Raw genomic sequence first — 15,520 nt, 5'->3', positions numbered from 1 at the left:
TAAAGCGGACTAAATGTTACGCTTTAATTTTAGGCTTACTTGTATTTATTAGTGAAGTTCGAATAATTATGCCGAACACATAGCAGAAGTTTCAAAGTTGTTCGCTGAAACTTTTGCTTTAGTTGTGACCTATACCAGACGCCTACTTGACACCTGCTCACTCAAGGCATTTCTGATACCTGGACCCATCACCGGCGCTTCGAATCCGCGAGGTGGTGTCAACCGGCGCCGGGGCGCACATTTAAAAATGCACGATGGGCAGGCGGACAATGAAACGAGCGGGCGCCCACATGAAATGTTGCAGCGGGCTGGGTGCACGTACATTCACACACACAGGTGAAACCGAGGCTGGGTTTCCGGGGCGAGTGACGTCTTCTGGTAACGAAGTCTGGAGTTTGCGGGTCGTTAAGAGGGTAGGGTGCGCGAGGACGCGCTGCGGGTGGGCGGAGGAGTCGGGCACGCGCAGCCGCCAGTAACCGGCTGGAGGCCGAACAGTGGCGGCTGGAGGCGGAGGAGCCAGTGCTCGGACGAGTTCGGCGAGAGTCTTGAGATTGGTCCCCGACCTTTCGTATACCTTACTTCCCCCTTCCAACTCCCTCATTACGCCCCGGGCCGATTCAAATCGCTGCCCTTGGAAGGTCGGGGTGAGCAGCTGGCACAAAACGGACAAGAAACGTTCTTCCGAAAATGATCAAGACTCATCACCGGACGCCGTCCAGAAGCCTGGAGACCGTGGAGGTGAAGAGCAAGGTGTGTGTGTGTAAAAGGAGGCGCAATGTCCGAGGGAAGCAGGAGGGAGCTTCGTGCTTTGCCAGTCAGTAGCTATTGGGGAATTAATCCAAGAGCCTCGGCCAGTGTTGGCACAGGATCTGTCAGCAAGCTGCTGAGGCCAAGGTTCAATCTGACGGCCAGACACAGGCCTGCTTCAAATGGAGATTTTAGAGCGATAATTTATATTTTTCTTATGGTACACAGGTCGTTTCTCAGTTCTGAGTTTACTGGAGTTGGAGCAGGTGACAGCACAGTTCAAGGAAGTAATAAAGACATTAAGATCTTTCAGAGAATAGCCGGCGGCTGTAACAAGATTTTTTTTTGCGCAGTACATTGCGTGTTGTTTTTAATGCTCCTTGCTTTGTAAGAAACTTCCAAGAGGCTTGTAAATGCCAATAGAAAGCAATTAACGATGTAGTTAAAAAATCTGTGTTCCCATAGGATTTGTCTGGAAGCTCGCTAAAGTGGAAAGGGAATTTTGACTATCCTAGGCAAAGTTGATAGGTAACAACCCTAAAAGTCAACACCAGGTGCACACATTGTTACAAAAATTTTCTTGTTCAGTTTGTCAGATCCCTCTAATTTATGCTTCAATTTCTGTGTGAATTAATGTAGTTAAACAAACAAACTGAGAAAGTATATTAAGTTGTCAGCATGAAAATTCTTGAATGAATTATTTTTTGAGGGAAATATAATGTGTGCAAACAATTTGGCTATTTTATCATAACATTGGTGACCATTGCCCTAATTGTGTATACTTAACTACAGCTTCAGCTATGTCCAAAACATTTTACATCACATAAATGGCTTGCTTGATGGCAACCTTCTTAATTAGACCATATTTCTGATGTGCTTAATCTTTGTCTGATGTCCAGAAGTGTGTGGACTCCCAATTAATCCTAGTCACAAACTTGAATATGTAAGAAACTCCTATTTCTTTTCAAATTGAAGGTAGTAAATATACTAATGTTCTATTGGCCTCAAATGAAATGTGCTCCTAATTTAAGAAGCAATTTGACAAATGCGATTGCAGACTTTCATTTGAAACAAATCCTTGTTGTGCAAATCTTAAGGAATTGCTGTAGGTTTGATCCAATGATTTGAAGAGAAATGAAGATTTTTTTTGTATTATAAAATTTGTCTGATCTAAAAATTTTAATGGTTAAATGTCAGAGTGTTGGCTGCAGAGTAAATGAAGAAAGGAAGTATAGTGCATGACCTTGGGTTGTCCCACTTGGCTGCAAATCTGGAATTAAGAGTGTAATGATGACCATGAACTCTTGTCATTTGTTGGAAAAACCCAATCTGGTTCAATAAAGTCCAGTAGGGAAGGAAATTGTCATTCTTGCCTGATTTGGCCTAGATGTAACTGCAGACCCCCTCAGCAACATGGTTGATGCTTAACTACCAACTGGCTAGTTATTGCTAGTCTACCCAGTGAAGCATGAATAAATTAAAAAAAAACAATTTTAATGTGATAGCTTCTTGTGCATTCCAGTAAAGTGACCTACTTCAGGGTGTAACTTTTAGTTTGTATTTATTGGCTTCTGTTCTATTTGTAACATTCTGGATGCATTGAATTCATTGCCTTTTTTAAGTCTCATGGTTTTGAAATGCATGATATGCTTTTTAAACTTGAAACATCTAGGATATTGTCATGTCTATAGGTGAACTAGAGTATTTGCCCTTTTCAAACTTTTATATTTGTAGAAATAAAACAAACACAATGTTATCATTGATGTTAACAATGTTAGCATTGTTCTGTAATGCTTGTATTCTATATTTCAATTAAATTGTAATGGTGCATAATTATCATTGAACTTTACACACTGGGATAAAAATACGTAGTTTAAGATTTTAAACCCCTCCCACCCATGGAAGTCTTTGTACAGGACAGCACTTTATTTGTTAATCCATGATCAGCATTGATACTTGGCTCATTCTTTTTGTATGTATGAGCAACCACTGTTTTTAGAGCCTATCTATGCAATCTAAATGCAGAAATCAGTATGACATGTAAAATGACAATTATTTTGCAAATTCTACTTGAAGTATTTTTCTTCTCTATAAACAATCTTCTTTTGCCACAATATAAAGAGACATTTATATTTGAATGAAGTGTCTTCACAATTTGTGGATATTTTGTTCAGGTGCATAGTAATTCTTTAGTTATCACCTAACTGAAGGCAGGTCAAGATAATGACTTTTGCCTCTGTTTATCTGTAAATAATATTTCTCAAAAATGGATGGATTTTTAACAAAGCTTGGAATGCAATGCATAGCCAAGGGAGAACCGATTAGTTCTAGGTGAAGATTTGGAAACAGATCCAAATTGTTTGAAGCATCTTTTACCATGAGATGGGATGAACAGTTTATTTGTGCCACTGAATGGTTGTGTTGCTGTTAGTCTGTTCGTAATTAATATACAGGTCATTCTGCTATAACGTGGTTTTGTTAACACAAATTTGCTTTAACACAATTGACAAATTGGGGACACTGTTTCTAAAGCGGGAAGTTTGAGAGTATATTGGTTATGACGTGATTCTTGCCCCACCATTAGTTTAAATAGTGCTACTATTACACAATTTTCTTATACCATGGGATTGCATGAGAACAGAACTATCGTGTTATAGCAGAACTAATTGTATCTTAAGCTAATGGACACATTTTGAGAAAACCTGGTATGTAGATAATGTATGGTCCGAAGGAAAAGCCAGTTTATGTCTGAAGATGTGGATCTTGATCCCTTTAACATTGAGATGGGTATTTTTGTTTTTGAAAAAAGCAGATTGTAGGTCATTTTATTTTAACGTATTGTGGATTGACTCATGCTATTTTGGAATTTTCCATAGCTGTCAAAATGTGAGCAAGTTCTCGGAGCAGGTTATAATAGCGTGAAACCCCATCAGTAAGGTGGAAGCTATAAATAACTTTTTTTCAACGTATTTAGTTCCAGAACATCAACCAGGCAAGGGAAATATTCTAGGAAGTGAAATGCAGAATGACTTCGAATTAAGTGTGGTGGCGGTATGTGTTCTGAGTGCCCTCTGTAGCTCTCAAGGAAAACTAGGAATGGGAAATAAACGTTGGTCTGGCCAGTGGCACTTATCCTGTGAGTGAACATTTAAAAATTTTGTGATGTTGGAGGGGATTCTGAGGGACAGAATTTACAAGTATTTGGAAAAGCAAGGACTGATTAGGAAGAGTCAATATGATTTGTTGTGTGGGAAGTCATGTCTCACTAACTTAAATGAATGTTTTGGAAAAATCACACAAAATTGAAGGCAGAGTTGTAGACATTGTTTATATGGACTTCAGCAAGACATTCAACAAGGTTCCACTTGGTAGACTGGTCAGCAAGGTTAGATCACATAGAATCCAGGGTGAGCTAGCCAATTGGATAAAAATTCTCTTGAAGGTAAGAGACTAAGAGGGTGGTGGGGGAGGGTTGCTTCACAAACTGGAGGCCTGTGACCAGCAGTGTGCCGCAGGTGTTGGTACTGGGTTCAGTGGTTTTTGTCATTTAGGTAAGTGAATATGGGAGGTGTGATTTGGAGATGCTGGTGTTGGAATGGGGTGGACAAGGTCAGAAGTCCGATGACGCTGGGTTATGGTCCAACAGGTTTATTTGAAATCATGGTTTTTTGGAGCGTTGCCCTTTTATCAGGTGAAGTCTTCATCTGACAAAGGGCCGATGCTGTGAAACTTGTGATTTCAAATAAACCTGATAGACTATAGAAAGTATGATAAGTTTGCAGATGACACCAAAATTGGTAGTGTAATGAACAGTGAAGAAAGTTACCTCCGAGTCAAATAAGGACCTTGCCAATTGACTGAGGAATGGCAAACGAACTTTAATTTACATAAAAGTGAGGTATTCTGTTTGATAAAACAAATCAGATCAGGACTTGTATCCCTGGGATGCAAACAAAGGGACCTGGGGTACAGGTGCATAGTTCCTTGGAAGTGGAGTCACAGATAGACAGGGTGGTGAAGAAGGTGTTTAGCACGCTTGCTTTCCTTGGTTAGTGCACTGAGTATAGGAGTTGGGACATCATTCTGCAGCTATACAGGACATTGGTTAGGCTACTTTTGGAATACTGTGTTCAATTCTGGTCTCCTTGCTATAGGAAAGATGTTGTGAAAGGAAGCAGTTACAAGAATGTTGCTGGGATTGGAGGGTTTGAGCTAGAGGGAGAAGCTGAATAGACTGGGGCTTTTTTCCCTAGAGCATCAGAGGCTGAGAAATTTTTAAAATCATGAGGGGCGTGGATAGGTTGAATAGCCACAGTCTTTTTTCCCAGGATAGGGGAAAGTCCAAAACTGGAGGGCATATGTTTAAGGTGAGTGGGGAAAGATTTAAAAGGACGTGAGAGGTGATCTTTTCACGCAGAGAGTGGTGCATGTAAGGAATGAGCTGCCAGAGGAAGTGGTGGAGGCTGGTACAATAGCAACACTTAAAAGGCATCTGGATGGGTATATGAATATGGAAGGATTTTAGAGAGATATGGATCAAACACTAGCAAATGGGACCAGATCAGTTTAGGATATCTCATTGGCATAGATGAATTGGATCAAAGGGTCTGTTTCCACATGGTATAACTCTGTGACTGTGCTGCCTTGCTTTGGTGTCCAACATACTTATCTGAAGCTAGTGGAGGGAGAAAGAAGGGTCTTTTAGTATCATGTACTGCCATTGTTTGGGTTATGGTTTTCAAACACATAGGGTAGTCACCCTATAACATTTACCTACCTCTTCAACACCCACTCTGTTCCCTAACCCCAGTTACCCACTCCTGGTACGTGGGCCTGATGTGTGGACTCCTGGAGTGGCTGTGTGGCATCAGTTGTAGTGGTAGCTGAAATGGGACTCCTGGCTATGGGAGACATGGAGCGTGGACACTTTCAGCAGCGTCAGGTTGTTGACTGTGGCTGTGTTAGTGCCTGGAGTGGGACCTCCTGGCTGCAGTAGGTCTGGAATGGAGACCTTGCTGAAGTCCTGGAGCTGTGTTTAGGACTCTGGCTGAAGAACTTTATTTAGTGCTTTTTTTAAATTCTTTTGTCAAAATGGCACCACATGGTGGAGACAGAACACCTTTTACTCTATTCCCATAGAGGGCAGAGGTTTAGGGTGAGGGGAAAAATTTAAAAGGGACCTAAGGTGCAATTTTTTCATGCAGAGGGTGGTGTGTGTATGGAATGAGCTGCCAGAGGAAATAGTGGAAGCTGGTGTAATTCGAACATTTTAAATGGCTTTTGGATGGGTAAATGAGTAGGAAGGGTTTAGAAGGATATGAGCCAAGTGCTGGCAAATGGGACTAGATTAGTTAGGATATCTGATCAGCATGGACGAGGTGGACCAAAAGGTCTGTTTCCGTGCTGTACATCTCTGACTCCATGTGATAACAGAATGAATGAATGATTTGTAAATTGGAATTTCAAGGAGATTTTTTATTAATGCACATTGCAATTTTCATTATCCTGTAAAAACTTTGTTAAAGATGTAAATACAGTAGTACTCCCAAAGAACAATACATACATGCTTATGTGAAACACTTATGAAAAATCTGATTCATGATATGGTGGATAATGGGAAGAAGGACAGTGAAGCAATTCTTTTAAAAAGTTTTGCATGTTGCTATTATAAGCTGTTTGCATCGTGTTGATGTGTATACTATCAACTCTACTGTTTAGAAATAAAGACAACTATTTCTAGTTTATTTTCACATCGCTTTCTAAAATATTTTACTGATGGAGCACGAACGAAGAAACTATGCTAGTTGTTACTTCCAAAAGTGTTGTCAAAGATAGGAAAATAAATGTTCTTAGAGTCATAGAGATGTACAGCACAGAAACAGACCCTTCGGTCCAACCCATCCATGCCAACCAGATATCTAGTCAATTTTTATGCATTTGATACTTCTGAACCTAGCAGAAAATTGTTTTGCTGTTTCTGATTTTCTTTGCTTTCTTTGTTATCTGGATTTCATTTGCTGTGACTTTCCACAGGCAAGATGCAAAAGAATGTTTGCATCCTCTCATTTCCACTCCAGTCCTATCTAGGTTGGATACGTTATTGCATTCCTGTGATTACTAAAGAATGTCTACACAGTGTATTGCAGTTTAGTCCTGTTTTATTTCTTTTGACAAATTTTAATTTTAAAACCTTTCATTTTCTAAATACAGCTTTTTTTGTTAGCGCTTTTCATATAAGCTGCTTGATAGTAACCAAAAAACAGATTTTTGCTTCTAAAACAATCATAAGTGTGTTTGATAGATTTTAAAAATTGAAATAATACTGGTTTGACCGGTTATGCCATGTTGATTTATACGTTTACTTAAACACATGTTCCAGTAAATTCCTTGGTTGTTCTCTGGATCGCCCTCTAACTTTGTGAAGTCAATGGGAACTGACAGTGTTTTACCAGTTTGATGCAGATTAAGAAATCCCTGTGGAGTCTGTTCTTTGCAGAGTGACCCAAGGAATACATAATCTAAGGGATATGTGATACTGTACATTCATTTTTAAATATTTTGTCTGAATTCCAAATATTAGCTTCCTAATGGTTCAAACTTGTACCACTTCGCTTCAGTACTTTTTTTCTTCCTTTTTTACTTATTTAGTTTGGGGCTGAATTTCGGCGCTTTTCCTTGGATCGATCCAAACCTGGAAAATTTGAAGAGTTTTATGGATTATTGCAGCATGTCCACAGAATTCCAAACATTGACGTGTTAGTGGGTTATGCTGACATTCATGGGGATCTGTTGCCGATAAATAATGATGACAACTATCTGAAGGCAATTAAGACAGCAAACCCACTTCTCAGGGTATTTCTACAAAGAACAGGTAAGAACATTTTAAAAGAATGGTTAATAGCTGTAAGTTGATTCTTCAGGTGCAATGCTTGTTTTGTGTTAGCAGTGATAGAGGGAACTACTATGACCAAAACAAATTTGAGGTCATGGGCAAAGATTGATCCTACTAGTCTGTAACAGAGTTGGCTGATTTGAATATAATACATATTTCAATATCTTGATTTTTAAATGTTTAATGTTCAAATCTAATTAGTCTTTAATAAAGTATTCTTTGTTTCTCTGCAACTATAATTCTAATGCCAGTGCTTATTTTGTTTATGCTAATCTGTTACAACATTAAATATTTTGTGTTCTCTCATAAATTTGCATGGTCACACAGCAATCCAGGAGTTTCATGTGAGTGAGCATGATTTGGATCCTTTAAGTTAGCAGGCGTATGTGGCTGCACAAAACGGTAAGGGGGCTCATGGACTTAAATGAGTAGGTCACACAAAAAAACAAGAAAACACAAGAGTCTGGTGTTTTTTTCCTTTTCCCTTGTCGCTTTAGAAAAGAAAAAAATAATTCTGATATTCATTTATATTCTGTGGCTTCAGTAAAATGCCAGACTAATAGCTTAATGGGTAATTGTGCTAATGCTGAAAGCACTTTGTCCCTTGCTAACCCCAGATTGAAAAGAGGTGATGTTGCTTGAAGTTTTGGATGTGATTAATGAAGCACATGACATCAATACTGCAGTCAGGCCTGAAAAGAAAACTTAGCAAATAAACAGGGTAAAACATGCACAGCTGCAAGCCAGGACAAGTATGTAAATTATGATTTTGACCTAGTTAACATTAATGTGGATTTTTTTTTGGTTAATTCAATTGCTTCAGTTCTTTTGTAGGTTTAAGTATAACTGGCACCTCAGAAAATACTATCTTTGATGTTTTGAAATAAGGTTAAGTGACCATAGTCCCAGAAGACTGCTCTCTCATTGGACAGAGGTGACTGGCGATGGTTTAGCCTGAGGATCACCATGCTTCAGGCATGCGCAAGATTCCAAAGATGGGACCTTCATGGTAATCTTAGGTACAGAAATTTAGTCTGCGCTTGGCATCACTCTGCATCACCAAACCAGCTATCTGGCAAACTGAGCTATCAGAGCCTCTGATTTTTAAAATACTTGGTTAGTAGATATACTGTACAGAAAACAAGTTATCAGACCATTGCAACTGCAAGGCTACATATAGACTTGGAAACCATCAGCAGAAGGATGTGAAATTTGTTTCAAATTCAGTGCATTTAATTTAAACCTTTACCTTAAATTTACCAATGAGCAAAAGGTGAAAGGTTAGTGGTAATCTGTTAAAACAGGAATAGATTCATTTATAATTAGTAGGACAAGGTTTTCAAACATTCAGCCTAGGCTGTCTGAAAAAGGATGCCTGCCTTGAAGAAGTTTTCTTCCTCTCTCTACAAGAATCTCAGGGAGTCCCTCTCCCACTGCACGGGTACAGCTGAGAACAGAAGTGAGTCAAAAAGTCAGGGCAGGCAGGGACAAGATAGGACTAATAAAATAAACTGCACTTATTTCAATGTAAGGGGCCTAACAGGGAAGGCAGATGAACTCGGCATGGTTAGGAACATGGGACTGGGATATCATAGCAATTACAGAAACATGGCTCAGGGATGGGCAGGACAGGCAGCTTAATGTTCCAGGATACAAATGTTACAGGAAGGATAGAAAGGGAGGCAAAAGAGGAGGGGGAGTGGCATTTTTGATAAATGATAGCATTACAGCTGTGCTAAGGGAGGATATTCCTGGAAATACATCCATGGAAGTTATTTGGGTGGAACTGAGAAATAAGAAAAGGATAATCACCTTATTGGGATTGTATTATAAACCCTCCAATAGTCAGAGGGAAATTGAGAAACAAACTTGTAAGGAGATCTCAGCTATCTGTAAGAATAATAGGGTGGTTAGGGTAGGGGATTTTAACTTTTAAACATCAACTGGAACTGCCATAGTGTTAAAGGTTTAGATGGAGAGGAATTTCTTAAGTGTGTACAAGACAATTTTCTGATTCAGTATGTAGATGAACCTACTAGAGAAGGTGCAAAACTTGAGCTACTCTTGGGAAATAAGGCAGGGCAGGTGACTGAGGTGTCGGTGGGGGGAGCACTTTGGGGCCAGTGACCATAATTCTATTCATTTTAAAATAGTGATGGAAAAGGATAGACCAGATCTAAAAGTTGAAGTTTGAAATTGGAGAAAGGCCAATTTTGATGGTATTAGGCAAGAACTTTCAAAAGGTGATTGGAGGCAGATGTTCGCGGGTAAAGGGACGGCTGGAAAATGACATACCTTCAGAAATGAGAACATGAATCCAGAAAAAGTATATTCCTGTCAGGGTGAAAGGGAAGGCTGGTAACTATAGGGAATGCTGTATGACTAAAGAGATTGAGGGTTTGGTTAAGAAAAAGAAGGAAGCATATGTCAGGTACAGACCAGGATAGATCGAGTGAATCCTTAGGATATAAAGGAAGTAGGAGTATACTTAAGAGGGAAATCAAGAGGACAAAATGGGGACATGAGATAGCTTTGGCAAATAGAATTAATGAGAATCCAAAGGGGTTTTACAAACATATTAGGGACAAAAGGGTAACTAGGAAGAGAATATGGCCCCTCAAAGATCAGCAAGGCGTCCTTTGTGTGGAGCCACAGAAAATGGGGGAGATAATAAATGAATATTTTGCATCAGTATTTATTGTGGAAAAGGATATGGAAGATATAGACTGTAGGGAAATAGATGGTGACATCTTGCAAAATGTCCAGATTACAGAGGAGGAAGTGCTGGATGTCTTGAAACGGTTAAAGGTGGATAAATCCCCAGGACCTGATCAGGTGTACCCGAGAACTCTGGGAAACTTGCTGAGGTATTTGTATCATCGATAGTCACAGGTGAGGTGTTGGAAGACTGGAGGCTGGCAAACGTGGTGCCACTGTTTGAGAAGGGTGGTAAAGACAAGCCAGGGAACTATAGACCAGTGCGCCTGACCTCAGTGGTGGGCAAGTTATTGAAGGGAATCCTGAGGGACAGGATGTACATGTATTTGGAAAGGCAAGGACTGATTCGGGATAGTCAACATGGCTTTGTGCGTGGGAAATCATGTCTCACAAACTTGAGTTTTTGATGAAATAACAAAGAAGATTGAGGGCCAAGCAGTAAATGTGATCTATATGGACTTCAGTAAGGCGTTCGACAAGGTTCCCCATGGGAGACTGATTAGCAAGGTTAGATCTTATGGAATACAGGGAGAACTAGCCATTTGGATACAGAACTGACTCAAAGGTAGAAGACAGATGGTGGTAGAGGAGGGTTGTTTTCAGAATGGAGGCCTGTGACCAGTGGAGTGCCACAAGGATCGGTATGGGCCCTCTACTTTTTGTCATTTACATAAATGATTTGGATACGAGCATAAGAGATATAGTTAGTAAGTTTGCAGATGACACCAAAATTGGAGGTGTAGTGGACAGTGAAGAGGGTTACCTCGGATTACAACAGGATCTTGACCAGGTGGGCCAATGGGCTGAGAAGTGGCAGATGGAGTTTAATTCAGATTAATGCAAAGTGCTGCATTTTGGGAAAGCAAATCTTAGCAGGATTTATACACTTAATGGTAAGGTCCTAATGAGTGTTGCTGAACAAAGAGACCTTGGCGTGCAGGTTCATAGCTCCTTGAAAGTGGAGTAGCAGGTAGATAAGATAGTGAAGAAGGCGTTTGGTATGCTTTCCTTTATTGGTCAGAGAATTGAGTACAGGAGTTGGGAGGTCATGTTGCGGCTGTACAGGACATTGGTTAGGCCACTGTTGGAATATTGCATGCAATTCTGGTCTCCTTCCTATCGGAAAGATGTTGTGAAACTTGAAAGGGTTCAGAAAAGACTTACAAGGATGTTGCCAGGGTTGGAGGATCTGAGCTACAGGGAGAGGCTGAACAGGCTGGGGCTGTTTTCCCTGGAGCGTCGGAGGCTGTGGGGTGACCTTATAGAGGTTTACAAAATGATGAGGGGTATGGATAGGATAAATAGGCAAAATCTCTTTCTTGGGGTGGGGGAGGCCAGAACTAGAGGGCATAGGTTTAGGGTGAGAGGGGAAAGATATAAAAGAGACCAAAGGGGCAACTTTTTCATGCAGAGTGGTACGTGTATGGACTGAGCTGCCAGTGGAAGTGATGGAGGCTGGTACAATTGCAACATTTAAAAGGCGTTTGGATGGGTATATGAATATGAAGGGTTTGGAGGGATATGGGCCAGGTGCTGGCAGGTGGGACTAGATTGGGTTGAGATATCTGGTCGGCATGGAAGGGTTGGACCGAAGGGTCTGTTTCCATGCTGTACATCTCCATGACTCTAACTCCCAGGTCATTTCCTCTGCCCTGAAGCTCTTCAACCATGTCCTGAAACAAACACGCTACTCTATGCTACTTTCTCCCCACCCCCACCCTCCTCTCACTTATCTCTTCACCCTTCAGGCTCTCTGCCTGTATTCCTGATGAAGGGCTTTTGCCTGAAACGTCGATTTTATTGCTCCTCTGATGCTGCCTGAACTGCTGTGCTCTTCCAGCACTACTAATCCAGTATCTCTGAAAGAATATGTAGTGAAGATTACCTTATGATGATCTGGCCCCACTGGAACTTTATTTAAACAATGTTTTCATGGTGGGGGGGGGGGGGGGGGGAAACTATTTAAGCATTTGATTTAGCAATTGTTGCAAGCAATCTGCAGAACATGATCAAGATTGAGAACAGATTTATTTATTAATCAGCTCAGCAGCTTTATGGCCTACAACATTTAAGCCACTTTGTTTTACAGTGAGAATTGCAGAGATAATGATGTGTAGAATTTCTATTTTTGGTTTGTTATTCATCTTAATTGTTCATGCAAATTAATGCTGCTTTTATTCATTTGAGAGCATTGTATTTAGCACAACTTGAATGTACAAATGATTTGTATAATGATAGTATTGAAGAACAAGGTATCTACTGTGAAGTATGCAACAATAGGAACAATAGACTGATGTGCTCAAGATAAGAGAATGCTAGAAATAGTCACCAATTAGGCAGCATTTTAAGAGAGAAGCAGCTCAAAATTTGGTTTTGCCTGATTATCTGCCATGGTAAACATTAATCTTTCTTTTATAGAATATCTTATGCAATGTTTGGAGATTTTAAAAATAGAAGAATGTGCTTGCTTTTGAGTGTAGTGATAGAAATATTTGAAAAAACAATAGTCTTAGTTTTTACAATACAGATAAAGGTCCTTTGGCATATTGTATCTGTGCTGGTCATCAAATGCCTATCAATTCTAATCCCATTTTCCAATATTTGGCTATGTGACATTGTAACTTCAACATGAGATAGCTTTGGCAAATAGGTTTAAGGAGAATCCAAAGGGATTTCATAAATACATTAAGGACAAAAGTGTAGCTAGGGAGAGAACAGGGCTCCTCCGAGATCAGCTGGACAGGCCATGTGTGGAGCCGCAGGAGATGGTGGAGATTCTAAACAAGTATTTTGCATCGGTGTTGACTATGAAGGAGGACATGGAGGATAGTGTGTGGGGAAATAGGTGGTGACATATTGAAAAATGTCCATCTTACAGAGGACGAAACGCTGGATGTCTTGAGACTTTTAAAAGTGGATAAATCCCCAGGGCCTAGAACTCTGTGGGAAGCTAGGGAAGTAATTGCAGGGCCCCTTGTTGAGATATTTGTAACATCAGTAGTCACAGGTGAGGTGCCAGAAGACTAGAGGTTTGCTAATGTCGTGTCACTATTTAGGTAAGGGAAAACTAGAACTATAGACCGGTGACCCTGAAATTGATGGTAGACAAATTGTTGGAGGGAATCCTGAGGGACAGGATTTACATTTGGAAAGGCAAGGACTGATTAGGGATAGTCGGCATGGCTTTGTGCGTGGAAAATCATGTCTCTTGAACTTGATTGAGGTTTTTGAAGAAGTAACAAAGAGGATTGAGGGCAGAGTGGTGGATGTGATCTCCATGGACTTCAGTAAGATGTTCAACAAGGTTCCTCGTGGGAAACTGCTTAGCAATGTTAGATCTCATGGAATACAGGGAGAACTAGCCATTTGGGTACAGAACTGGCTCAAAAGTAGAAGACAGAGGGTGGTGGTGGGGGGTTGCTTTTCAGACTGGAGGCCTATGACCAGTAGTGTGCTCCAAGGATCTGTGCTGGGTCCACTGCTTTTCATTTATATAAATGATTTGGATGCGAGCATAAGACGTATAGTTAGTAAGTTTGCAGATGACCCCAAAATTGGAGTCTTAGTGGACAGCAAAGAAGGTTATCTTTGATTACAACAGGATCTTGACCAGATGGACCAATGGGCTGAGAAGTGGCAGATGGAGTTTAATTCCGATAAATGTGAGGTGCTGCATTTTGGGAAAGCAAATCTTAGCAGGACTTAATGGTAAAGTCCTAGAGAGTGTTGCTGAACAGAGACGTTGGAGTGCAGGTTCATAGCTCCTTGAAAGTAGAGTCGCAGAAGATAGGATAATGAAGAAGGCCCTTGCTAGGTTTTCTTTCATTGGTCAGAGTATTGAGTATAGGAGTTGGGAGCTGAAAATGTGTTGCTGGAAAAGCGCAGCAGGTCAGGCAGCATCCAAGGAGCAGGAGAATCGACGTTTCGGGCATGAGCCCTTCAGGGAGTTGGGAGGTCATGTTGCAGCTGTACAGGACATTGTTTAGGCCACTGTTGGAATATTGTGTGCAATTCTGGTCTCTTTCCTATTGGAAGGAAATGTGAAACTTGGAAGGTTTCAGAAAAGATTTACAAGGATGTTGCCAGGGTTGGAGGGTTTGAGCTATAAAGTGAGGCTGAATAGACTGGGACAGTTTTCTCTGGAGCGTCGGAGACTGAGGGATGACCTTCGAGGCTTATAAAATCATAAGGGGCATGGATAGGACAAGTAGTCAAGATCTTTTCCCTGGGTTGGATGTGTCCAGAACTAAAGGGTATAGGTTTAGGATGAGGGGAAAAAATAATAGAAAAGGAACCTAAGGGCCAACGTTTTTCACAGAGGGTGGTACATGTATGGAATGAGCTGCCAGAGGAAGTGGTGGAGGCTGGTACAATTACAGCATTTAAAAGGCATATAAATGGGTCTGAGTAGGAAGGGTTTGGAGGAATATGGGCAAAGTGCTGGCAAATGGGACTAGATTAGGTTAACCTAAGCTGGTTGACATGGACCATTTGTGCCGAAGGGTCTGTTTCCGTGCTGTATATCTCTATGACTAAGTCCTCAAATCTCTTGAGGGTTCTTGCCTTTACTACCTCTTTGGGCTTTGAGTCCCAAATACATACCATCCATTGGATGAAAATGTTTTCCCTCCAATCTCTTCCAATCCACCACCTTATCTTCAAATTGTCCCCTCTGGTTATTGAGCCATCTACGGGAAAAGGTTTCTTCCTATCTACCCTAACTATGCCCCTCATAATTTTGTACAGCTGAATCAGTTGACTTCTCTGCTTCGAGGAAACCAATACCAGCCCCCCTCATCTCCATCTGTGGCTGAATTACTGCACCGTGGTTAATGTCCTCTGTAACCTCTCTCGTATAATCATATCCTTACTGTATTGTGGAGACCAGAATTGCACGCAGTATCCAGCTGTGGCTTAACTAATGTTTTAAAAAATGGCTCCATCATCTCCTACTTGCTCTTGTCTTTATTAGTCAACGGACTGGATACTAGTATACCATATATTTTCTTAACCACCTTCTCTACCTGTCATGCTGTCTTTGAGAATCTAAGAATGTGCAAATGAAGATCCCTCCAGTCACTAGTCCTCTGAACTTCCTCGAGTCATCCCATTCAATGTGTACTAAGGCCATAGCTCCTTGAAAGTGGAGTCGCAGGTAGATAG

At 40.8% G+C, this 15,520-nt stretch overlaps 1 protein-coding gene across 1 annotated transcript in view; it reads left to right on the top strand.

The window, feature by feature from the left end:
- Positions 1–228: 228 nt before the first annotated feature.
- The window catches only part of LOC122560062 (partitioning defective 6 homolog beta-like), a 93,513-nt gene continuing 78,221 nt past the window's right edge, over positions 229–15,520 (top strand). The window contains exons 1-2 of the mRNA XM_043710266.1: positions 229–750; positions 7,396–7,618. Coding sequence (XP_043566201.1) covers positions 688–750; positions 7,396–7,618 — 286 coding nt within the window. The 5' untranslated portion in view covers positions 229–687. The remainder of the gene's footprint in view (positions 751–7,395; positions 7,619–15,520) is intronic.

The sequence above is a fragment of the Chiloscyllium plagiosum genome, chromosome 20 (assembly GCF_004010195.1).
Source record: "Chiloscyllium plagiosum isolate BGI_BamShark_2017 chromosome 20, ASM401019v2, whole genome shotgun sequence".
Classification (NCBI taxonomy): domain Eukaryota; kingdom Metazoa; phylum Chordata; class Chondrichthyes; order Orectolobiformes; family Hemiscylliidae; genus Chiloscyllium; species Chiloscyllium plagiosum.
This window is presented reverse-complemented; position numbering and strand designations above follow the sequence as displayed.